Source organism: Meles meles, chromosome 8, assembly GCF_922984935.1.
Source record: "Meles meles chromosome 8, mMelMel3.1 paternal haplotype, whole genome shotgun sequence".
Lineage (NCBI taxonomy): Eukaryota > Metazoa > Chordata > Mammalia > Carnivora > Mustelidae > Meles > Meles meles.
Window position 1 is genome coordinate 119150371 of NC_060073.1, and position 25416 is coordinate 119175786.

The 25416-nt window shown below is 52.7% G+C and overlaps 1 protein-coding gene and 1 pseudogene across 1 annotated transcript in view; both read left to right on the forward strand.

Annotated features, from left to right (window-relative positions):
* The first annotated feature begins 512 nt into the window (after positions 1 to 512).
* Positions 513 to 25416, forward strand: part of TMEM123 (transmembrane protein 123) — a 50355-nt gene continuing 25451 nt past the window's right edge. Inside the window, exons 1-2 of the mRNA XM_046015983.1 lie at positions 513 to 741; positions 4948 to 5004. Of these exons, the coding sequence (XP_045871939.1) occupies positions 642 to 741; positions 4948 to 5004 (157 nt within the window). The 5' untranslated portion in view covers positions 513 to 641. The remainder of the gene's footprint in view (positions 742 to 4947; positions 5005 to 25416) is intronic.
* Positions 22106 to 24447, forward strand: LOC123948123 (annotated as a pseudogene).

Genomic DNA, 25416 nt, shown 5'->3' on the forward strand with positions numbered 1-25416 from the left:
CCGGGAGCAGACACGGGGAGACAAGGGACGAGGTTCGATCTGTCCCACTGGCTTCCATGCCATACTTGCCACCCACGCCTGCGTCACCCTGCACCCCTGCACCCCTCCGCACTCCTCTCCTTAGGCACAGACTGCATCTTTGCCCCGGTGTGCGGGGAGCGGGGCAAGACGGTGAGTACAACGTGGGGTGCAGGTGCAGCCCCGCCCCCGCTCAGCCGGGTCACCCGAGGGGACCGTCCTCGGCTCACGACCCCTGCGCGGGGGCCGCCCACGCGAGTTCCGCTCCTTCCCGCCCGGGCCGCACCCGCGCCGATCAGAGACTTCCTTCCGGCCCCGGGAGGCCCAGCGCCGCCCGGCTCCGCCACGGCAGAACCGCCGCTTCCGAGAAGAAAGGAAACGGCGCGAGCGGCGGGGGCGGGGAGTCCGCCAGGGACGCCCCGCGGCCCCGCCCCCGCCGGCCCCGCCCCGCCCCCGCCAGGCCCCGCCCCAGCCCGAGCGCCAGCCCGCTCCCGCGCCCTATTTGGGCATTCGGGGGCCGGCGGCGGGAGGCGTCGGCGGGGGCGTCCGTGCAGGGCCCGCTCGGTGGCGCCGCGGACGCTCGGTCGGGAGCCGCGAGGCCGGCGCGTCCTGCGCTCGGAACAATGGGAGTCGGCGCGCGCGGCGTCTGGGCCGCGCTGATCCTGGGCGCGCTCCTGGTGCTGGCGCTGCTCAAGGCCGCCGTGGACCCCGCGGGCCTGGACGGTAGGCGGCGGCGGGGGCGCCGCGAGCGCGGAAAGTTGTGCGCGTCTCAGGCCGCGCGCGTGGGCGGGCGCGGAGGCGGCCGGCGGGGGCCGGGGAAACGGGGGCTCGGGTCGGCCCCGGGGCTGTCCCCTCCAGCGGCGCTCGCCGGGCACCTGTGGAGTGACCCGGGGGCTCGTGGTTCCCCCTCCCCTGACGTCGGCGCCCCCAGGCCCCCTTCTGTGAACTAGCGGGCTGACCCCCGCGCACCCGCGCCCGACACGGGGTCTCGGACGAACGCTCTCTGGCGCTGAGGCCCCCGGACGCTGACGGGGGTGGCGCTGTGGGGAGCGCGCGCTGCTCCCGGGACGGCCCTGGGGGCCCCCCACCCCCCGCGGTGGCACCTGCCCCGGCGCGCACCTGCCGTGCAGCCCTCGGGCCGCGTCTGCCAGGTGTGCGCGCCCACGGCTCGGGCCCCGCCGGGGTTCCGGGGGCGCGGTGGGGGCGCCGGGGACTTTGAAAGGGAGAGAGGCCGCGAAGCCGGTGTTTGCTGCTCGGTCGCTGCTCCCTCTGTGGGCTATGGCAGCAGTCGGGCCGCCGGGCGGGTGAGCGCCTGTAAACCAGGGTTAGTTCTTTCAAGTGACCCAAGTTCTGCGCAGTTTAAGCTCTGTCCCTCGGGTGTATGTTTGGCCCGAGATTCGTTTTATCCAGGGGAAGATAAAGACGACAGTCCAGGTGCAACACCTGCTTTGCTTAGAATAATCTGGGTGAGTCAGACAATAATAATTTTTGTTTGTTTTGCTGATTTTTTTGCTTTGCTGAACTGTGCATGTCACAAGCCGGCTTTGCAGACCTGAGACTATTTAAGGAAACAATGATCAGTAAATCACATCCATCATATTTTCAATATTATGAGGTGTTTCAGTGTAAGGTAAACGGTCTGGACAGAATCCGTTTATTTTGGTGCCTATTTTATACTAAATAAATCTTTTATATAGAAAGTCTCCTTTTTTAAATTTGCTATTTGTGAAAGTAAACCTTTTTATTGTTTCTCTGATGAATTAATTACTGATTAGAGAAACTAAGTACCCTTGCTTTACTTTTTTTTTTTCCCTAATACAGATTTTTTTTGCCCTATTTTAATACTCACCGTTTGTTCTGTTAATTAAAGTCTCACTAGAGGTCAGTGCTATATGGAATCTTGGAATGAAGGTTCTACTACAGGAGAGCCTTCATTTCATGAACAAGTGTAACAAGCATGAGCTGGAAACCATTTCCACAGACGCTAATGTCACTTTGAAACTAGAGTAAAAGGTTCTGTAGAGAGTTTCTCAAAACAAGTAATGTCATTATGAAGTCCAGTCACTTTTTTTTTTTAATATTTTATGTATTTGACAGAGAGAAATCACAACTAGGCAGAGAGGCCAGGCAGAGAGAGAGGAGGAAGCAGGCTCCCCGCGGAGCAGAGAGCCCGATGTGGGGCTCGATCCCAGGACCCTGAGACCATGACCCGAGCCGAAGGCAGAGGCTTTAACCACTGAGCCACCCAGGCACCCCTCCAGTCACTTTTAACAATCATCCTCGAGCTTATACAGTGCTTTTTACTAGGCACTGTTCCTGTGTCCTCCCCATGCTAAGAGGTCCGTATGTCATCACACTGGAGCCGCACAGCATTATTCCCGTTTTATAAATGGAAGAAAGCTGAGGCTTAGAAATTGCCTAACCTATTCAAAGTAAAACAGCTAATACCTGTTTGATTTCAGAGATTAAGATCCCAATGCTTAATGCACCGTATTGGCACTACGTCACTTCAGGTGGTGGTGGCCGTTCACACAGATGGTGCTCACACATACGATCTGCTGTTGCCTGTGGTACTGCAGGAGAAGATAAAAATGTGGAAGTTCTGCACGGTCTGCTGGGTAGTTTCATAAACACCCTCAGTTGGAGGAGTGGGGAGGCCATGAGCAAGTTAGCAAAGCAGACAAGACAGATAGTGGCAGTGCATGGCTGGGGGAAGGCTGTTCATCAGGACTCCCGGTGGCAAGTGACAAACCCACCCTGGACAGCCTTAGTGGAAAGCAGACCCTTTCCTGAGCCTTTAGCACAAAAGTCCAAAGTGGCCTCAGAAATGCGGTACTCCAGAGTTCAAACAGGTTGCCAGGAGAAGGCCACTTCCGGCTCTCCTGAGCACATCTGTCAACTCTCAGGCGAGCCAAGCGGAGCCGTAGTTCAGGCCTGGGGCGGGGTTGGGGGTGAGGTCCGTGGGGGACTCCAAATAACAGGGACTTGCCAAAGTGAGTTCTCAGCACCCAACGCCACCATAATGGGCAGCCTGTTAGGAGAGTAAATTAGCCTTACTGAGTCTGTGCCGCTTCATGGATGTAACTTTCTTTCCTTCCATTCGGCGCATTGTTCTATGTTAATACTTGGTCTCCAGCATCAGCCTCTTTGTAGTTAGATGCCGTGGTATTCCTTGTCTCCTAGGATACAGAGCCACTGCCTGCCCACAGTGGGTGCGGCATTAGTAATTGATTCGAGAATGGAGAAAGGTCCTAGAGCCACAAAGATCATCTGCTCTTGCCTCCTTTTTCAAACCAAGGTTGCTGGGACATGACACGTCATAGGAGTGACAACGGCAGGGAGACAGAAGGGGGGATTGTGCCATGGTCCGGGCAGAAGGCAGCAGCCCGTTGGTAGTGACCTAAGTGCCTGGAGTTCTTCTCTGGGGGGTGAAACTGAAGTTACCTGCTAATGGCTTGGAGGAGGGCGTGGGGAAGAGGGAGGAATTGAGGGTGACCTCTTGGTGTGGGGGCTGGACAACCAGTAACCCAGCAACGAAGACGCCTGGGGAGAAGCCGGTTTGTCGTAGAAGATTAGCACGTTCTTTGGACGCTCCCGCGAACGGGCTTTGCAGTCCAACAACCCGGTCCAAATCCGGGCTCTGCGACTTCCTAGCTGGGTGGCCTTCTCTGGGCCTCACTTCCTGTCACTGCAGAATGGCATCTGTGTCTCGGAATTGTTGGCTGCAATGGATGAGCTAGCTGTGAAGTGACAGGCTCCCGGGAGGCCTGGCACGGGGATGCTCTTCCTACCATTGGCAGGTGGTTGATACCAACGCTAAACGCAGCAGGAAGGACCGGAACAGACACTTCTCCGAAGAGGACATGCAAACGGCAGACACATGAAAGATGCTCAACATCCCTTATCACCAGGGAAACGCATATGAAAACCACGAGGAAATACCACCTCATGCTTGATAGGATGGCGAGAATGAAGAAGGAACGACAGGTGTTGGCGAGGACGCGGAGCAAGGGGAAGCCTGGGTGCTGCTGGCGGGAGGCGCGCTGGTGCAGCTGCCGTGGGCAGCAGCGTGGAGGGTCCTCCAGAAGCTGAAACTTCTGTGGAGAAGAGCTGCCCTGTGACCAGCAGCTCTGCCCCCGGATGTGTGTTCGGGGAAGATGAAGACGGTTACTTGATGGACGCAGCCCTGTGTTTACTTCAGCATTATTTATGGCAGCTCAGACACGGAAGCAGCGCGGATGTCCCTCGGTAGATGAGCAGATAGTGGGTAGCTGAATGTCACTGAGCCCCAAAAAGAAGGCGGTCTTGCCATTTCCAACAACACACACGGACCTACGGTGTATTAGCCTACGCGAAAGACGTCAGAGAAAGACAAATGCCGTATGATTGAGTTGTCTGTGGAATTTAAAAAACAAATGAACAAAGGAAAAAAGACAAACTCTAAAATACAGGGAGCAAACTGCTGTTGGCCCGAGGGGAGGTGGGAAGAAAGAGAAAACCCGACCCACTTGTTCTTCTCTCCATGGCTTGAAGTGAGGGGTCTTGGTACTGTGAGACCCAAGGCTGCCCTTGTGTCCAAAGGGCCCCTCGCCGGTGGCGCAGTCCCGTCGGAGGGGCAGAAAGGAGCTTTTCTGTCACCAGTCCGTGTGTCCTGGTGTAAGACAATGACCTCTGCAGGAAGTGGGGCCTGGGGAGGAGGATGTCAGTGTTTGTCTCCAAAGCCCAGTGTTTTCTGCGTTGAGGACCCCAGTAACATGGCCCCAGGTGTCCCGGCTGGTCAGGTGTGCTGCGTACCCACGGCACCGGAGAGCCTCCCGGGGACTGTGTGCCTCCTGCAGGTCCCCACAACCTGTCGCCGGTGTTCTTAGAGAAATATTAAATGCTTTTTCCTCACGGAACGGTTTTTTTTTTTTTTTTTTATTCTTACAGGATCTGTAAACACAAAGAACTTGGTGCCTCCAGGAAACCAGAGCACAGACCCCCCAGGTGAGTCTGGAGCAGGCCATGCAGAAGGAGGTACGGGCAGGTGGGCACAAAACAGGGGACCCCAGCTGGGTGACCCGCCAGCCCCAGGCTCCCCAGTCCCGGCGGCTCTTGTTGGGGCTGTCCCTGCGGGCGTCGGCGGACCAGAGCCAGGGGCAGGAGCCTCCCCTCCGCCCCCACAGGCACAGACGCACTCAGCCTCCAGTCTGGGCACCCACGCTCTCAGGCTCAGCCACGGAGCTGGTCCCGGCTGAAGGCTCTGCGCGGGTTGGAAACAGAAGTCGTCGCGTCCGCCCATAGGGCCGATGGGATGGGCCGCTCCACGCTGGTCAGCCACCTTCAGACGCCCAGGGTCCGGGCCCCTGCCAAATGGGTGGAGAGCCCTCCCTGGTGCCTGTGTTGTCTGTGGTCGGGAGTCTCCGAGGCCTGCGGCTCGGGAGGATGTGGGAAGTGCCCACCACCCCGGGTCTGGTCAGCCAGCGCCAGGTCCCTGTCCTCCAGGCGCCGATCGCCCAGAGCGGACGGAGCAGCGAGCCAGACCAGAGCACCCAGACCTGTCCCTCTGCCTGCCTGCTGGGTGGCTGCCACCAGGCGGCGCCCGTGGAGTGGCCCCCGCGGCCCTGACAGTGTAGGTGCTGGGGGCACAAAATCGGCCAAACCCTGGCCTCCAGCCCTTGTGGTGGGGTTTTCAGTTTTATTTCCATGGGAAAATACCCAGGATGTGACCCGTGGCCTGGCAGCCGAATGTCCGCACCCTGCTGAGCCTGGCTGTGGAGGTCTCTGCGCTCTGCCCGACCCAGCTTCTCCCCCGTCTCTGCGCCTGCCTTTCCTACTGGCTTCTGGCCGTGCACAGAAAGTTCTTCCGCTTCAGCTTCCGTCATTCCATGGGGGAGTTTCCATCTGGGGAGAAGAGACGAGAGAGTTTGCCACGAAACATAATCATGATGATGGCTGGGCACATGTAGGAGGGTTTGTAAAAATACCTTATTAGCTTATTAAGTGCCTTTTCCTGAGAGCCTACAACGTTGAAGAAACTTCCCATACATTTGTTCATTGCACAAGAGGGAGCTGAAACCCAGACGGGTTACCTCGCCTGCCCAAGGTCACACAGCATATTCAGGATTTGAAACTCCTTTCCTCGGATTCTAAACCTGTGCCCCTTCCCCACATTTCCTGAAACTGCAGTGTGGTCTCCCCTTTGAAATACCATTGCTCACGATGGGGAACCATTGTTAAAGATCAGCGGGGTACGCTGAGGGCCCCTCCGGGGTCTGCGGGGTGATTGCACACACCCCTCCTAGCACAGGGAGAGTCATGGGGAACAAGGAAGGCACTGACCCCCAGCGTCTTTGTGAAGAAATCAGCTGTTACACACTGTGTGTTGCCTGGTGGGGAACACTTCCCAGAGCCATTGCAGTATTCTTCTCGTATCTTCTTTGGTCTTGGAAAGCCTTGTTTACCGTGCTGAATTTGTGTATTTTTGTGGGATGGGATGCTTAGTATTTTGTCTTTTGTGATGACATTACAGCTGCTGCTGACCTAACACAATTTATTTGGCATCAGTTCCAGAAGGAAAAGAACATTTTTTCATGGGAACGGCCAGTAGGACAGAGCCTCTTGCTTCCAGATGGCTGGTCGCGTTGGGATCTGTGTTTCCCCCTTCTCTGTCGGGGTTTTAGCCTCATCTGAGTTCCTTGGGGGTGGCTTCCGTGATTTACTCACCCCAGCACTGTGCCTGGTACACAGGACAGGCCGCACGCGCGCCGGTGGACCGGGACGGTGGAACCAGATGTGTATGTCGTAAGCCCCGCCTCACCTTACCAAGAGCTGCTGCACGGGGCCTGTGCTCCAGGGTGATCCTTTACTACAGCTGTTTTGCGGCCGTCCTTGTTCGTGGAGGGGGACGGATAGCTGAGGTCTCTGTCCCTTACACGGAAACGTTGTATTTCCCTAGAGGCGGGAGTCATCGAGGATAGCCGTAGCTTTAACATTCTTTCTGCAGGGTTTTACTGAGTTTTAGTAATTCTGCAGAAAGGTTTTCATTTGTGGGGTGGACAGAAAGACACGGATTACCCGAAGTGTCTAAATGATTACTGTCGGGTAGTCATGGGAGGGCTTCCCGCTTAGGGTGCGCAGGTGAATGGATTCCGTGTGGTGCACGGAGGTCCCGGGTCATTGTTCGGACGGGGTCTGGGCGAAGCTGCGGGGGAGCGTGACGCGGTTCGGAACGGACAGCGTGTCCCATCGGTGGCCGGACGCCAGCTCGCTGTCCCGCAGGACGGGCCTGCTCCTCGGCCGCTTGTCCCTGACGTCCCCCGAGAGGCGTCCGAGAGGTCCGGCCACCTTCCCGGCGGAAGCTCCGTTCCGGGGCGGGATTCGTCCCAGCGGCTATCCGCGGGCGGCGGCCCGGAGCGCGGCCGGTGCGCAGACTTCCGTCCCGCAGCGCGGCCGTGCGGGCGTCTCCGGCGCGTGGTCCTGCCCGCAGGCGCGTGCGTGCGATGCCGGCACTTGCGGGAACTTGGGGAACCCGTGCGGGTCTGGCAGGCACCCAGCTGGCCTCGCGCCTGGGTCTTCGTCCCGGAGCCCCGCCCGCAGCTCCCGCCCCCCGGGTTTCCTGGGCGGGAAGCTGACCCACGTGCGTGCTGCTGCACTAGCGAGGTCGGAGGACCGCGGGCGGGCGGGGCGGCCCCGTGCGTGCGACCGCATGCGTGACCCCGCGCTAACCGGTGGGCGCTTTCCGCACCCCCAGCGGCGGAGGACGGACGCTCGCCATGGGACGAACCGCGGGGAAAACCCACGACGAGAGGCCGGGAGAGCGTCCGGGTGCGGGAGCCTGAGAGACGCGGGGGAGGCGCCCCCGGAAGCTCCGCCCCCGCCGCGCCCCCGGTCCCGCGGCTTCCCCTGGCGGGCGGCGGCGGCCTCCCCGCTCCAGGGCCCGCAGCGCCAGACGGAGAGTCCCCGCCGCGCCCGGGGCAGTGGTCGTGGCGCAGCCTGCGTCTTGGGACGGGCCGGGGTGCCCTCCGGGGACAGGCTTGGCCCGCGGGGCCCCGGGCGTCTGCAGGTGGGTAAGTCCAGAGGCCTCGCGCGTGCCGGGTCCCAGGAACTGCGTGGCGCAGTGGACGCTCCCCGCGTCGTGCCGGGCAGGTGGGGGCCGGGAAGCCCGGTGCGGCGCGAAGCCGAATCCCGCCGCCGGTTCGGGTTGCTCCTCGTTGCGGGCCGGGGAGCCCCGTCTCGTGTGCGGGGTGGTCCGCGCGGCTCCTGCGCCCGCCGTCCAGGGAGCTCGGTGTCCGAGGAGCGCGTCCGGGCCTGAGAGCGCGGGTAGCCGCCTTGCAGGCGGCGGGAAGCACTTGCTCCGCCCCCCGCCCCCCGCTCGGGTTCCCGCCCGTGTTCCCGCTGCTGCTGAGCGCGGCCGGCCGCCTGGCACCGGCTCCTGGAAGCGCGCTGACGCTGCCCTGCAGAGCGTTGCCCTGCGCTCGCGGCCAGGACCTGCGGACAGCTCGCGGGACAGGCACAGCCTCGGCCTGTTACTGTCGGGCGAGAACTGCTTTGGCGCGTTCAGTCCACACTGTTGGTTGGTTCGTTCTCGTGTGCCCCCACCCGCCCAGGACGCGTACCCCGTTCCATTTCAGGGAGGGTGGAAAAATTACCCCTTTGCTCTTCAGTGACCTCGGACAAGTTACTCAAGCTCTTGGTGCTCAGTTCCTTCTAGTAAAACAAAAAGCTGGTAAAATGCAGGTGTCTCGTGGGATACGGGAGCAGCGTGTAAAGCACCTGCCGCCGAATGGCAGCTGGCACGAGCTAGAAACTGAATGCGTTCCTCCTTGCCCCTGACAGGTTTTTAATCCCCCTGTGTCCACCTTCGCTGCCACGGTGCTTTTGCATGTATTGTTCTGGCTCCTGGAAGAGCTCTTCTCTCCTGCCTTTACCAGGGTGACACCCATTCCGCTTTCCCATTTTGGTAAGCGTCCCTTTCTCATCAGGGAGTAGTCTCCAACCTGCAGTTCCAGGCCCTCAGAGGACCCAGCTGCCTGAGGGTGTAAGTGGACCTCTCAGGGGCAGTGCTGACTTGACTCTCCACCTCCCCCCCAGGGCTCAGCACAAGACAGGACAGAGATTTTTGCTGAAACAAGGAGGAACGTGCTCTGGGAGGAGGAAACCAGTTTTCATTCTTCCTACGGCAGCCGCACCTGTGGGATTAGCTGGGCGCTCCTTGGTTAGTCTAACCCACACCTGCACTCCGCCCAGAATGATCCTTTTCCTTCACAGCTGGGCAGAGTGGGGCTTCCGGGCCAACCGGAGAGTGGCCAGGGATGTCCCACTACAGCCCAGCGCAACAATGTTTTCTTTTTTATGTTCTGACCAAGTCTCCCAGCAGGCCCTGATGGGATGTGCAGGAAAGGGGATAGACAGGGACTTTCAGATACTAGAGGACAGCAGGGACGTGGCCTGGCTCACCAGCGCCCTGCTGCACTCAGTCTTCCTGCTGAGTCGGAGGTTCCAGGGTCAGACCAGTGACCTCGTGGTAAGGCAGGAACACCGGAGCTCTGCCCGGACATGAGGGAGCATCGTGAAGGGGATGTGGGGAATGGGGTTTGGGAGTGGAGACAACAAGTTTGCTGGAGCTCCTTATGCAGTTTGGATTTGATAGCAGTGCGGAGGGAATCCATTGTAGGATAGTAAATAAATCCACCCAGATGGGGAACAGGCCGGGGGGGTGGGGCGGCGGTGGAGACGGGGCTGCAGGTGCAGGAGGGACTCTGGGCTGGGTGTGGGAGTTTGAGCTCGAGGGGCTTCTCGGCCCCATCCGAACCAGATACCTGACCCCTGCGGACTTGGGATAATGACTGGTGGAGAAGTGAAGCCTGTTAACAGCTGAGCGACTGTTGCAGCCTGGGGGGCAGAGGAGGCAGAGGACGGAGAGAGAGCCTCGCAGGGGAAGACGGGAGAGAGTAAGGGCCAGAAATGGCAGTGAGGTCAAGTTGGGAGTGAAGGGGGGCCTCTGTACTGTGCTTCCTTGTGTGGGAGGCAGATGGGGGCCATGTGGGAGCTGTTGAACTCGGTCGGTGACCCTGATTTGAAGAGGTTCCTGGAGGGTTAAGTTTTAGAAGGGATCGTGTATTTGGTACACCATTCCGTTTTTATTTGTAAAATTATGCAACCCTAAAACTGGAAGAAGAAACCTTAGAGCCATGTTTTTCAAGTTTCTTAGCAGGTTAGAATTGCCTGGAAGGTAAAAAATACTGGTCTGGGTCCCACCTAAAATCTGAGCGGGTAGGAGGGAGGCTGGAATGTGTCCTAGGGTTCGGTATGAAGCTAAGGCTGAGAGTCGCTGACCTCAGGGTGGGCCGGAGGCTGGAGGCCGATGACTGGAGGCTGGAGGTTGGTGCCTGGTGTCCAGTGGGAGGTTGGAGTCTGGTGGCTGGAGGCTGGAGGCGGGTGGCTCGAGGCAGAAGGCCGGTTGCTGGAGGCGGGTGGCTGGTGGCTGTTGTTGGAAGCTGGAGGCTGGAGGCTAGCAGCGGGTAGCCGGTAGCTGGAGGTTGGTGGCCAGTGACTGGAGGCCGGTGGCTCGAGGTGGGTGGCTAGAGGCAGGTGGTTGGAGGCTGGTGGCTTGTGGCTGGTGGTGGTGGCTGGAGGCGGGTGACTGGTGGCCAGGGGCTGGTGGCTGGATGCTGGAGGCGGGTGGCCGGAGGCTGATGGTCAGAGGCAGGTGGCCAGAGGCTGGAGGCCAGGGTGGCTGGAGTGGGTGGCAGGTGGCTGTAGAATGGAGGCAGGTGGCTGGAGGCTGGTGGCCAGAGTTTGGAGACTGGAGGCACATATCAGTGCTTCCAAGCAGCAGTGTGCTGAATGGGTGGAATGTGAGACTTCTTTGGCGATGGATGTTAGCTTTTATAAACATATGTAGCAAACACAACAACAGGTTTCTAGCCTCTTTGGAAGAGAATTGTAAAGTCTTAAGTGCTGGGGCTAGGCAGGAAATCCAGTGATGCTCACGCTGGGCTGCCCACCCCCTGCCCTGGCCCTATGGGGTCACGAGGAAATGGGCTACCAGTGAGGCTGGTGGTCGGAGGTTCTCGTTATTTTGATGAATAGTGTTTAAGTTTGATAAGAGCTCTCTAGTGACAAGAAAAGGATGGCGACGAACTTTCCAAAAATGGACGGATTCCTTAAGTTGTGTAACTAGGAGAACGATTTACACAAGCAGCTATATGGAACAGCGGAAGCCTGGTTATCAGGGTTTTTCGGTTTTATTTACATCAGCCTTAACACATGTGTTCTTCACAGTTGTTCTTGTGTCCGTTGTAAAATTTCCTATTAAAGCACACTGTCATCCTGAGTTAATTAATCCCTTTAATAATTCTGTTTATCTGATAGTATGATTAAAAAAGGAAACAACAAGGATTTGACAGATAATGGAATCATTAATGTGAATCATTTATGACTTTGTCCAGGGACTGCCTGGTGGCTTTTCCCATCACGGCGTGCTTACCGAGATTGCCCGTTTCACACAGACATGAGGACCCACTTGTTGAAACAATCGTAATGTTGATGTTACACTTAAAAGTTCATTTCTTTGCGGTTTTAATGAGTAATTGACATACAGCGTTGTGTAAGTTTAAGGTACGAGCATAGCGATGTGAGTCACACTGTGAAGTGATGGCCTCAGTAAGTTGGTTAATGCTCATCATCTTAGAGATAGGAAAAAAGACTCAGAAGACAAAAAACAAAAAGAAGAAATGCTTTTTTTGTTCTCGGGATGAGACCTTGGAAGATTTACTCTGAGTTTTCCTGTGTGTCCTGCAGCGGTGGTCACCACAGGTCCCACGTTGGGCGTTGCCCCCTAGTACTGCCCCCTGGACCTTTGTTCCTTGTGTGCCTCTTCACTCACTTCCCCTCCCCCACGCCTGCCCCCATGACCACAAAGCTGATTTCTTTTTCTGTGAACTTGGTTGGTTTCCTTGTTTTAAATTCCATGTGTAAGTGAGATCATGGAGTATGTGTCTGTGTCTGACTTAATTTGCTTAACATGATGCCCTCAAGGGTCGTTCATCTTGTTGAAAGTGGTGAGATTTTGTCCTTTTTGGAGGTTGAATGATACTCCCTTGTGTGAATATGGAAACTTCCTAACCCACTCCCGCACTGATGGGTGCACGGGTCATTTCCATTCTGTCTGTTCCATGTCCACCTGGCCATCGCAGAGCATGCTGCTGAAGCGGGGGCGGGGGGGGCAGCCGTGATCTTGCCGTTGGATAACACCCAGCAGTGGAGCTGTTGGAGCTCATGGTGTTTCTGGTCTTCCTTTTCCTGAGCACTCTCTGACCCATTGTCTCCACAGTTCTGCCAGCCCTGCTCAAGACTTCCCTTTGCTCCGCGTCCTCGCCAGCATTTACAGCTTGTCTTTCTGATCTTACCCGTTCGGACAAAGAATGAGAGGACACCCCCTCATGGCTTTGATACGCATTTTACTTCATTTTACTTTTACTGAGTGATGAGGAGCAGCTTTTAATGTACTGTTTTACCATTTATTTGTATGTCTGTTTTGGGAAAATGTCTATTTAGGTCCTTGGCGCATTTTAATTGGATTAATTTCATTTTGCTGCAGAGTTGTAGGAGTTCTTTATCTTTTTAAAACTAGAGTTGACACACAGATTTGGCTTCGAATGCACAACATAGCGACTTGACATTTATATACATTACAGATTGCTCGCCGCAGTAAGTCTGGTCACCGTCTGTCACCAGAGTTATTACGTTATGGACTGTTGTCCCTGTGCTGTGCTTTAAATCCCTGTGACTTCTTTATCTTATAGCTGGAAGTTGGCATCTCTTAATCCCCTGCACCTGTTTTACCCTTCTTCCCATCCGCCATCCTGCTGCCAGCCATGAGTTTGTTCTTGTATTTGAGTCTCTTTTGTTTTTTAGATTCCACATATAAGTGAGATCACAAGGCATTTCGTTTCTCTATGACTTGTTTCGTTCAGCAAACTACCACTCAGTCCGTCCACGCGGTTGCAGAAGCAGGAGCTCATTCTTTATGGTGAGGTAGTAGTCCGTTGTACAGTTGATGCTCATTACATGCTCTTTATCCATTGATCTGTCAGTGTTGGGAAGGACGCTGCAGTAAACACAGAAGTGCAGTACTTTTTTGAATCATAGTTTGCATTTTCTTCAGATAAATACCTATAGGTGGAATTGCTAAATCGTATGATAGTTTCACTTTTAATGTTTGGAGGAATCTCCATACTGTTTTCTGTAGTGGCTGCACCAATTTATGTTCCTACTAACAGTGCATAAGGTGTGCTTTTCTCCATATCCCTACCAACACTTTTTATTTCTTTTTAGTGACAGTCATCCTGACAATATGAGGGGGTAGCTCATGTGGCTTTGATTGCACTCCCCTGATGATGAGTGATGTTGAGCATCTTTTCATGTGTGTTTTGGCCATTTGTATGTCTTCCTTGAGGGGAAAAGTGTATTCAGGTCTTCTGTCCATTTTTTATTCAGATTGTGTTTTTTGTTGAGTTGTAGGAATTCTTTATATATGTTGGATATTAATCCCTTCTCAGATATATCATTTGCAAATGTCTTCTCCCATTCAGTAGATTTATTCTTGTTTTGTTGATGGTTTTCTTTACTGTCCAAAAGCTTTTGTTTGATGTAGTCACGGTTGTTCATTTTTGCCCTTTTTATCCCTACCTGAGGAGACAAGTACAGAAAATACTACTAAGACTGCTATCCACAAGTTTATGCTTCTCTTTTCTGTTGGGAGTTTTCTGATCACAGGCCTTATGTTTTAGTCTTTAAGCCAGTTTGTGTTTATTTTTGTGTGTGGTGTAAGAAAGAGGCCTAGTTTCATTCTTTTCCACATAGCTGTCCAGTTTTCCCAATACCATTTATTGAAGAGCTGTATTTTTCCCATTGTATATTTTTGCCTACTTTATCTTAGATGAATTGACCATTTAAGCATGGGGTTTTTTTCTGGGCTCTGTGTTGGGTTCCACTCATCTATATGTCTGTCTTTATACAGTGTCATCCTGCTTTGTTGTTGTAGCTTTGTAGTATAGATTGAAATCTGAGTGTGATGCCTCTAGCTTTGTGGTTCTTAGGATTGCTTTGGCTTTTCAGGGTTTTTGTGGTTCCCTATGAATTGTAGGATTATTGTAGTTCTGTGGAAAATGTCATTGGTATTTGATAAAGATTGCTTTGAATTTGCAGTTTGCTTCCGTCAGTATGACTATCTTAACAATGCAAGTGAACATCAGAGAATTGAAGGTTTAGTTCCAGACTACTGCAATAAAGGGAGTCATGAGTTTGATGGTTTCCCAGTGCATGTAAATTTATGTTTACACAATACTATAGTCTGTTAGGTGTGCAATAGGATTATGTCTTTAAAAATGTACATGCCTGGGGCACCTGGGTGGCTCGGTGGGTTAAAGCCTCTGCCTTCGGCTCAGGTCATGATCCCAGGGTCCTGGGATTGATCCCCACATCGGGCTCTCTGCTCAGCGGGGAGCCTGCTTCCTCCTCTCTCTCTGCCTGCTTGTGATCTCTCTCTGTCAAATAAATAAATAATCTTTTAAAAAATGTACATGCCTTAATTTAAAAATATTACCCCAAAAAAGGTCGACAGTATGAGTTTTCTGGGAGTTTTTGTCATTGATCGCAGACCACCGTAACAAAGAAAATGAGAATATTGTACCTGTCGTGAGAATAAGTAGAGTGTGACGGGCACGGAGTGAGCAAACGCTGGTGAGAGCGGCAGCAGTGGAACGGCGTGGTGCAGCGTCACAACCCTCCCTCCCTGGGGACGACAGACACACACACTCGGTATCTGTGAAGCATAGTAAAGCCAAGTGCTTTACCGTGAGGTCAGCCTCTAGAAATTCTTCGTCCCACGAGCGCGGCGGGTCCTTCCGTTCGCTTGTGTCATCTTCAGTTTCTTTCACCAGTGCTGGGACATTTTCAGAGGATGGTGACTTGGTTTCAGTGATCGTTTGTTCTTTTAATATAAGTAGGATTGCTTTATCTGATTTGTGTACAACTCGTGTGCAGAAAGCAACCAATTGAGGAATATAAATTTTGTATCCTGTAACTCTATTAAATTCATTTATTTTACTAGTTCTTGGGTAGATTCTTTAGGATTTTCTACCTACAGTGTCATGTGGTCTGCACATAGCGAGAGGCTGACTTCCTCCTTCCACGTCGGATGCCTTCTGTTTCTTGCCTCATTGCTGTGGCTAGGACTTCCCGTACTGCGGAATACAAGCGCTGAGAAGGAACGTCTTTACCTTGTTCCAGATCTCAAAGAAAAAGCTTTCCGCTTTTGACCTTTCAGCGTGGCGTTCGCTGTGGCTCAGTCCTGTGCGGCCGGTATTATGCTGACGTGTGCTCCCCGTTACTGCTTCGCTGAGCGTTTTGATCATGAGTGGACGTTGGTTTTTGTTCAGTGCTTCTTCTGCATCTGTTGAGAGGACATTTTCAGCCCGTGTTTCGTTACTGTATGCGTCACTTTGATGTGTAGATGGACATCCGTGCATCCCTGGAATAAGTCCTTTTTCATTGGGACGAATGACCCTTGTCCTGTATTGTGCATGCTGTTTGCTGACGTGTTGTTGAGGGTTTCTGCACCCGTGTCTGTCGGAGACACTGGCCTGGAGTTCTCTTGTTTATCACTGTCTTTGGTTTGGTTTCAGGGTAGTGCTGGCCTCAGGGACTGAATTTACAAATGTTCCTTCCTTTTCGTTTTTTTTGGAATAGTGGAGTGCTGTGGGTATTACCTCCTCTTCACAGGTGTGTAGAACCCCCGTGACTCCGTCTGGTCCTGGGAGTTTTTTGTTGCCAATTCAGCTTCTTTTCTAGTAATTGGTATGTTCAAATTTTCCATTTTTTCTGGCTCCCTCTTGGGAGATCGTACGTTTCTGAGCATTCATCCATTTCGTCTGGGTTGTCCAGGTTGTCAGTGTGATTATTCAGAGCAGTCTCCTGTTACCCCTTATGTTTCCACGCTGTCAGTTGTCACTTGTCCTGATGTTCTGATTTTGACTTCTCCCTTTTCCTTGGTGAATCTGCCTAAAGCTTTTCCAAATTTATTTAGGTTTTCGAAGAATTGCTCTTGGTTTCAATGATTTTTTTTTATTGGTCTATTTTGTTTTTCAGCTTCTTTAGGTAACCGTGCTGATTTGAAATTTCTCTTGCATCTTGAGGTCGGCCCGTCTCACTGTAAGCTTCCCTCAGAACAGCTTTTGCTGTGCCACAGTTTGGGGGATGTTTTCCTTTCCATTGGTCTCGAAGTGTCTTTTGATGGTATCTTGGGTTTCTTCGGTGACACACTAGTGGTAGCAACTTGTCGCTGAGCCTGTGCCTGTGTTGTGTCCACTGTTGGTCTTGTAACTGACTCGTGGTTTCATAGTCTTGTGTTTGGAAACAGTGCTCCAAGGGATTTGTCTTAAATCAGTGAGACTTGTGTGTGGCCCCCAGGTGCTCTGGTCTGCACAGTGGCCCGCCGGCGCTCTGGTGTGCGTGGCTTGCGGGTTCCGCATCTGTTCCGCGCTCAGCTCCGCACCCTCACAGCGCCTGTTCCTTGCTGCGGGTCTGTCTGGACGGTTGATGGCGGGGGAGTGGGGGGGGTTGAAGTCCCCTGCTGTTGTCCCCGATTTCTCCTTTATTTGGGAGCTCCTAAGGGGGGCAAAACTGTTCCAGCCCCTTGTGAAATGGATGCCTTCATCATCATGTAGCACCTTTTTTGGTTATTTTTCTTTCAAAGTGTGTTTTGTGTGATGTGCATATTGCTTCCCGAGTTTGCTTTGTATTTTCATGTGCAGGGAATGGATTTTTCCATCCCCACACTACAGTGTGTGTGTGTGTGTGGTGAAGTCTGAAGTGGGTGGGTCTCTGCTCATCGCTCCGGTCGCCCTGTCGTTGGACTAGAGCCTGCAGCGCATTCCCACGTGAGGGACCCGCGGATGTGTACGCGCTCAGCGCCGTTGCTTGACGGCTTTCTGATTTCTGTTGCTCTGTGTTCCTCTTCTCTTGCTCGTCCCTTGTGACCTCATGACTTTCTTCAGTGTTCGTGTTTCTTTTTCTTTAGTTTTGTGAATAGACATACCTCGAAGACATAGCGGTTTCAAAGTTCCAGACCACCACAAAAAGCAAGTTAAATTAATTTTTTGGTTTCCCAATGCATTTCAAAGTTATGTTTACATTATAGTCTATTAACATGTATAATAGCATTATGTCTTTAAAAAAACCCTACATATCTGGGGCGCCTGGGTGGCTCAGTGGGTGAAAGCCTCTGCCTTCAGCTCAGGTCATGATCCCAGCGTCCTGGGATCGAGCCCCGCATCGGCTCTCTGCTCTTCGGGGAGCCTGCTTCCTCCTCTCTCTCTGCCTGCCTCTCTGCCTATTTGTGATCTCTGTCTGTCAAATAAATAAATAAAATCTTTAAAAAAAATAATAAATAAAAAAAATAAAAAAAAAACCCTACATATCTTAATTTTAAAAGGCATTGGTCAAACAATACTCTCGTCTGAGCTGGCCGTGGGTCCTGAGCTCCCTGCGGGCAGCGGTCCCCCTGCAGTGCTGAGGGCGCCGCTGGGTCGGGGTGCCGGCTGCTGAGCGCTGGGACGGCTGTGGATTTATTAAAATAAGAAGTTTTGCCACATTGTTTGACTTTTTTCCATGAACAATTCCTGTGTTATTGTGCAGTGCTCTTAGCTTTTAACACACAGTATACTTCTTAAAACTGGAGTCAGTTCTCCCAGAACTTTCTGTTGCTTTATCAACAAAGTTTATGTGATACTCTGAATTATTCTGAAGGTCATATTCTATAACACTTTGTTGTCATTCAACAGTCTTCACGGCCTCTTCACCACGAGTCGGTTCCATGTCAAGAAACCACTTCCTTTGCTAAGAGGCAGCCCCTCCTCCGTCCAAGTTTGCCCCGTGTCCAGGCCACGCGTCAGACTCGAGCACCCTCGCTGTGTCCATCCCGTCTGCAGCCGCCTCCCGCCCCGAGCTCCTGACCCCTCCGAGTCTCCCCTGAGGGGGGGAATCCTCTGCTGTGGAACCCTTTTTAAAAATGCTGATGTTTTGACACCTCCCATGAATCACAGTCTTTCTATTGGCGTCTAGAATAGGCAATCCTTTTCAGAAGGTTTTCAATTTACTTTGCCCAGTTCCATCAAGGAAACCAGTCTCTGGCAGCCATAGTCTGGTGAAATGTCTTTCTTAAATAACAGGGCTTGAAAGCAGAAATTCCTTCCTGATCCCTGGGGTGGAAGGTGGATGTCGGGTTAGCAGGTCCGAAAACGCTCATCTCATTGGACATCTGCCTCCGAGCTCTTGGGTGACTGCGTGTGTTCTCAGTGAGCACGGACTTGTTTTTAAGATTTTATTTTTAAGTAAACTTTACCCCAACATGCGGCTTGAGCTTAACAACCCCGCTTTTAAAAGTCTTGTGCTCTACCAGGGGAGACTGCCAGGTGCTCCCTCACGGATACTTCTAAAGGAAGCCGTTTTTCTGAACACAAGGTCTCAACAGTGGGCTTAAAAGTAATGCAACATGGCCTTTGGGCCTGTACCGCCGGCTTCCAGAAGTTCGCCAAGCTGACCGCCACAAAGGGAAAGAGGAGAGGCCGCTTAGAAAAGAGGGTGTCCTTCCTTCAGCCGCGCACATGGGAACCTTCCCGACCGGGCTACTGTGACATGGGACAAACGGGCACTGCTCAAAAGGAGCGGCCCCGAGGGTTAGACGCGAATCCGGCGGTCTGCAGGGATAGAGCGAGCCGGCAAGCTAAGGGCACGAGGCTTGCCAAGAGAACCCAGGTAGGTATTCAGTGGAGACAGCTTCTTGGAGCACGTGAAGGGAAACGGTCAGGAAAAAGGCTGGAGAGCAAAGCATTTGGGTTCAACAGAAATGCCAGCCTGCCCCAGCCCAAGGAGCGCGCCGGGCGGAGCAGCTGCGAAGGAGCGGGAACTGCTAGAGCCCACGCCCTGCGACTGACGGCGCAATGGGCGCTTGGGAAACAAGTCCTGGGCTGGTAAGACATTTCAGAACTCAAAAATGAAAGGGGCGCCTGTGTGGCTCAGTCGTTAAATGTCTGCCTTTGGCTCCGTTCACCATCTCAGGGTCCTGGGATCGAGTCCTGTGTCAGGCTCCCTGCTGGGCGGGAAGCCTGCTTCTCCCTCTCCTGCTCTTGTTTTCTCTCTCCCTCTCCCCCCTCCCCAATAAGTAAATAAGATCTTATAAATAAATAAATGAAAGCATTACATTTCTATTTGTCCTCCACATTTCTTTTTTAAAGATTTTGTTTATTTATTTGACAGAGATCACAACTAGGCAGAGAAACAGAGAGAGAGGAGGAAGCAGGCTCCCCGCTGAGCAGAGAGCCTGATGCAGGGCTCGATCCCAGGACCCTGAGATCATGACCTGAGCCGAAGGCAGAGGCTTTAACCCACTGAGCCACCCAAGCGCCCCTCCCCCTCCACATTCTATGTATTTGAAATATTCTACATGTTTGGTCTTGTATGCCTTCTAACCACTGTAGTTTTATTTTTACTTCTTTTCCTTAACGTTCATGCTGACTTTATAAGTAGTTGATTCACTACCTTCATTAGGTGTGTGCTTTTGCCAGTGAGGTTTGTTCTTAATTTTTCTCTAGTCATGGCCTTTCCATTTCTGCTTTAGAAAGTCACTTCAACATTTCTTGTAAGATGGGTTTAGTGGTCATGAACTCCTTTATTTTTTTTTCTTTTAAGATTTTATTTATTTGACAGAGATCACAAGTAGGCAGAGAGGCAGGCAGAACGAGAGGGGAAGCAGGATCCCCATTGAGCAGAGAGCCCGATGTGGGGCTCAATCCCAGGACCCTGAGATCATGACCTGAGCCGAAGGCAGAGACTCAACCCACTGAGCCACCCAGGCGCCCTATGAACTCCTTTAAAGAAGGTTTCTTCCTATGGGGAACTCATCATCTCTCCTTTAGTTCTGAATGAGGATCTTGCTGGGTGCTGTGTTCTTGGCTGTAGGTATTTTTTCTTAAATCACTTTGAATATATTCCTCTCCCTTTTGTTCTGAAAAGTTTGTGCTGAAAAATCACCCGATGGTCTTTGGAGTAATCCCTTTCGCGTAACTAGTGCCTTTACTCCTGCCACTGTGAAGATTTCTCTCTTTGTCTCTTGACATTTTAATTTTGTGTCTTGGTGTGGACTTTTGGGTTTATCTTGTTTGGGACTTTCTGTGCTTCCTGGCCTGGATGTCTGTTTCCTTCCCCAGGACAGAAAATGTTATTATTTCTTCAAATACGTTTTCTGCCCTTTTCCCTCTTCTCCTTCTGGGACCCCTATAATGCCAGTGTCAGTGTGCTTGATGTTGTGCCAGAAGTTACTAGAAGTCCCTCCAAGTATCCTCGTTTGTAAAACCCCGTTTGCTGTGGAGCTTGGCTGATTTCCAGCACCCTGTGCTCCAGGTCTCCGCTCCGTCCTTCTGCGCCCTCTGCTTTGCCGCCGGTTGCTTCTGGTGTTTTCATTTCAGGTGTTAGAGCTTTGGGCTCTGAGTGTTCTCATCGTTTCTGTTTCTTTGTCTCTTGACAAGGTTCTCCGTGGGCTCACCCATTCTTCTGATTCTGGTGACTGACGATCACCAGACTCTCACTTGCAGCTTTCTCAGGTAGACGGCTCATCTGTTTCATTTAGTTATTTTTCCTGAGGTTTGTTTTGTTCTTTTGCTTGGAACACGTTCCTGTCTGTCCTGACTTTGCCTGACTTTGTGTTTATCACGTGTGACGGGTGGATTAGTACGTCTCCTGACCTTGAGGGAGCAGCCTTACGTGGTGGAAGGCGCCTTTCGAGGCCCAGAAACACAGTGTCTCAGGCTGTTCAACCAGGTGCTCAGGGATGTGCCCTGTGTGGGCTTCACGCACTGCCCTGTTGTGGCCGGCAGGGACTGTGCCCGCGAACTGGTCGGCAGGCCCCTCCACTCCCAGGCGGGAGCTGCCTTGGAGGGTGGCCAGGCCTGAGGCGTCCTGCCGTGTGTGGCAGGTGGGGGGCACCCTCATGGGGCACCCGTCCTGTCTGAGGCCACTCACTGGGGACGGCGGAGCACCTGTCCCAGCCGGGGCCGCCCGCCAAGTGTGGTGGTGCGGGGCCGGCTCGCGGGGCTCCGCCTGGTGGGCAGCTGGGGTGAGGTCCCGGGGCAGCAGCGGGATTGCAGAGGCAGCGCTCACAGCGCAGCTGCAGAGGGTCGACCCCGGCACCCCCAGTGTGTGGCCACAGCCGGGCAGAAGGAGGGCGAGCAAATGTCTGTAGCTGTTTTGTTCCCAGAACAACTTCCGTGCAGATGTCTGCTTCGCCGCCGCACACACGAAAATCAGTCCGCAGAGCTCCTTCGCATATGGCCCAGGCTTCTCGGACCGTTGCTTCTGTGCCCGGTCTCCCCGCATGGAAGTCCCCTTCGGAGGGGGACCCTTCTGTTCTCCCAGAGTAAAGCCCCCTGTCCTGCAGAGCCGGATGCAGGTCCCCAGGGCTGGGGGTGCCCCATGCCGGGCTTGAACCCTCGTCTTCAGGAGGAACCCTGTGTCTGTGACTCCCTACTGTCTGCCGGCTGCAGATTCCCGCCAGACTGTGGCTCCGCCCTATTTACCTTTCTAGGTTTCGTTTAATCTTATTTTTTAAATCTTATTTTATTTTCCACAGTCTTTGGCTGTGACCTGTTCTGCTTCTCTCTGGGCTGGTCTCAGAGTCGCTCCGTATCTAGCTGTAGCCGTAGTCTGTCTGTGGGAGGCGGTGAGCTCAGGGGCCTCTGGTCTGCCATCCTGATTGGGTTCCCTTTATTTTTAAATATGAAGCCCTTATCACAGATTTGGTTTGCAGACAATTTTTTCCATTATGTAAGTGTTTGTTTTTTTTCATTTTGTTGATTATTTACTTTGTTGTGCAGGTTTTTAGTTTGATGGAGTTCTGGTTTTTATTTTTTTGTTCATGCATTAGATGTCCTATCCTAAGAATCCTTTCCCAGACCGACGTCAAGGAGCTCTCTCCTACCCACCTCCCGTTTCCTTCTAGGAGTCTTAAGGTTTCTGGTGTTGCATTTAAGCCTTTGATCCAGTCCACATGAATTGTGTGAGTATGTCCAAGTCGGGGTCTAAGTTCAGTCTTTTTTTTAAATTTTTAAAAATTTTTTTAAGATTTTATTTATTTGACAGACAGAGATCACAAGTAGGCAGAGAGCCCGACTTGGTGGGGGGGCTCGATCCAGGATCCTGAGATCATGACCTGAGCCGAAGGCAGAGGCTTAACCCACTGAGCCACCCAGGCGCCCCTGAGTTCGGTCTTTAACGTGTGACTGACTATGCCATTTTCCTGGGCCCTTTCTTGAAGCGCCGTCTTTTCTCTCATGTCGAATAACAGCTGACTGTGCACATTGGTTTGTGTCTGGTTTTTGTGCCGGTTCCTACCCTTGGTTACCTGCAGCTTTATAATGAGGCTCAGAAGGAGGAAATGGGCGGCTTCCCATCTTCTCTTTGTCAGCATTGCTCCGGCTCGTGGGCTCCTCTGCGTCTGTGATCGCTGTCACTCCAGGCTTTTCTGTGTCGCTAACAAAATGCCACTGGCCTCCTGACCCGGCTGAATCTGAAGGCATAGATGGCTCCGGCCCGTAGACATCTTCAAAACCCTCCTCCAGGGGCACGTGGGGGGCTCAGTGGGTTAAGTCTCTGCCTTCGGCTCAGGTCATGATCTCAGGGTCCTGGGATCGAGCCCCGCATCGGGCTCTCTGCTCAGTGGGGAGCCTGCTTCCCCCTCTCTCTGCCTGCCTCTCTGCTACTTGTGATCTCTTGTCAAATAAGTAAATAAAATCTTTAAAAAAAAAACCCTCCTCCAGCCCATAAACGCAGGACACGCCGATTGTTTGTGCCTCAGCTTGTTTCTTCAGGGTCTTGAAGTCGGTGTAAGGTGCTTACGTTCTTTGATCAAATTTATTCCTAAGTATTGCATTATTTTTGATGCTATTATAAATGGGACCATGTTCTTTATATTTTAGATGATTCTTCAACATACAGGAGTGTTACTACTTTTTGAACATTAACTTTATTCTGCAGCTTTACTAATGTGTCGATTAGATCTATAAATTTCGTGCATAATACTTCAGATTTTCTATATTTAAAATCATGGCGCTGGCAAAACAGTTATACTTACTCTTTTCCAAATCTGATGCCTTTATTTCCTTTTCTTACTTGATTCCCAAAAAGCACTTTTAATACCATATTGAGTAGCAGTGGCGAGAGTGGGTCCCTCCTCTTGTTCCTGATCTTAGAGGAGAAGCTTCCAGCTTTTCGTGGTTGAATGTGATGTAAGCTGCGTGTTTGTCTTACGTGATCTTCTGTTGAAGTATGTTCCCTTTACATCTCCTCTGTTGAGCTTTTGTTGTAAATGGGTGCCCATTTATCATTTTTGTCAAAAGAGATTTCTACATCTAGGACGCGCTAGAGGAGGAGGAGGCCGGGGCGGCTGTGGCTGCCGTGGCGGTGGTAGGTGGCGTGGGCCCGGCCGTGTTGCAGGTGGTCGGTCTGTACCAGGGGTCGTGCGCCACGTGCACCCGTGACCTGGACCTGGGGCTCGTGTCCCCCGCGCAGCTGCGCATGTTCCCGGTGCATCACAGCTCGGGTGGGCCCACGGCGGGGCGCTCGCACCCGTGGGATCGGGGCCGAGCTCAAGGCCAACCCCTTCTACGACCACTACCCAGACGAGATCCCATAGCCACGCAGGTCTGACCCGGCCGCTTTTGAGTCACGACTGGAAAAGCGCGCTGAGTTTCGGAAGCAGCCAGTGGGGCACTCCAGGCAAGGTGACTTTATCAGATGTGTTGAACAGAAGACAGACGCCCTGGGGACACAGCCTGTGAGCAGAGGATTCACTGAAGACAAGACTCTCGGTTCATCTTTAACATTGAGATGGGAAAGACAAAACAGAAGAAATAAGACAGATTTGGCAGCAGTATTTTGGAGCAAAAGATATGGTCTATGCAGTTATTCCTAAAGAGAAGTTTGACTTGATCTGGTCCCGGGCTCAGTCCCGTCCAGTGTTTCTCTGTGGACTACCAAGAAGGGAAGGTTATGAGGTCTTTGCAGGACAACAGACGGGTACTGAGCTCCACTGCGCCGCACTGATAAATGCTCAGACCCGCCGGGAGGCTGCAGCCAGCCAGCTGGGCTTACGTACATCACTGCCCTGAACGGAAGCACGAAGGCGTAGTGCGCATGACAGCAGAAATGGGCCCCACCTCTCTGAGTGTTGCTGAGGCGCAGTGCACCGCCAGCCACGAAGGAGACCTGTGGGCCGGTGGAGACCTCTGACTTCAGACCGATGAGTTCAAGTATACGTCTGTCGCTGCTGAGCTGGAGCGATGCAGACTTGCAGCAGAACTGAGATGTGCCCGGAACCAGCACAGGGCTTAGAGCTGAGGCTGCGCTTACGGAGTCTGCTTAGCCCTGGGTGGTTTTCTGCAGCCCGCCTGGCCCCTGGAACTTTGGGGAGCTTTGCAGCCGTGAGGAGCCATCTCTGACGGGTTGCGCTGTGTGCTCCCTGCAGGAGGTAACCGTGGGGTGAGCCCCGTTACTTGATACTCGGTAATGAAGGTGCCCAAACTCTGGTAATCTTCTCCCAGCCTACTTAAGCCTTCCTTTCTAAGTGTTTGGGGTCCTAACCAGGGAGAGCTAAGGATCCACAGGATGGCGACGTGACTGCACAGTAGAGCAGTGCTGGGTATCCCTCTGACGCACAGCTCCCAGATGACTAGTTCTTCGTATTTATGAACGTGTGACAGGATAGTAAGCTTGCAGAACTGCCATAATGTGATGTGGGTCCGCACACTCTTCCTGTGTGCCTCTCGGCTGGCCAGAGGCATAGCCCAGATATCCTGTTTGAATTCTAGACTGACCAGATACTGCCCTCAGGACTCAGACGTCATCTCCGTGTGCCCAGAGCCGCTGTCATAAGCCGTGTATCTAGGGAGGGTGAATCAGTGCAGTGTACAGAAACCAACACTTTTGTGGGAGAGGGGAAAAAAGATCTTTCTACGTCTATTAAGATCCTATTTTAATTCTGGTTATGTGGCATGTCACATGGATTTCTGGATGTTAAACTAGCTTTGCACCATTGGAATAATTCCTGTTTGGTCCTGGAGAATTGTCTTTTTAATCGTTGCTGCGGAAATTGGTTTGCCGGCATTTTACTGAGAATTTTTGTCCTCATATTCATCAGGGATATCGGTCTGTAGTTTTCTTTTCTGACAGTGTCCTTTCTGGCTTTGCTATCAGCATAATGATGTCCTTATCGTGAGTTTGGGAGTGTTCCCCTTGCTTTGATTTCTTCGGGGCGTGGGGTAGTTTAAGAAGAATTGGTGTTAAATTCTTTACGTGTAAAAT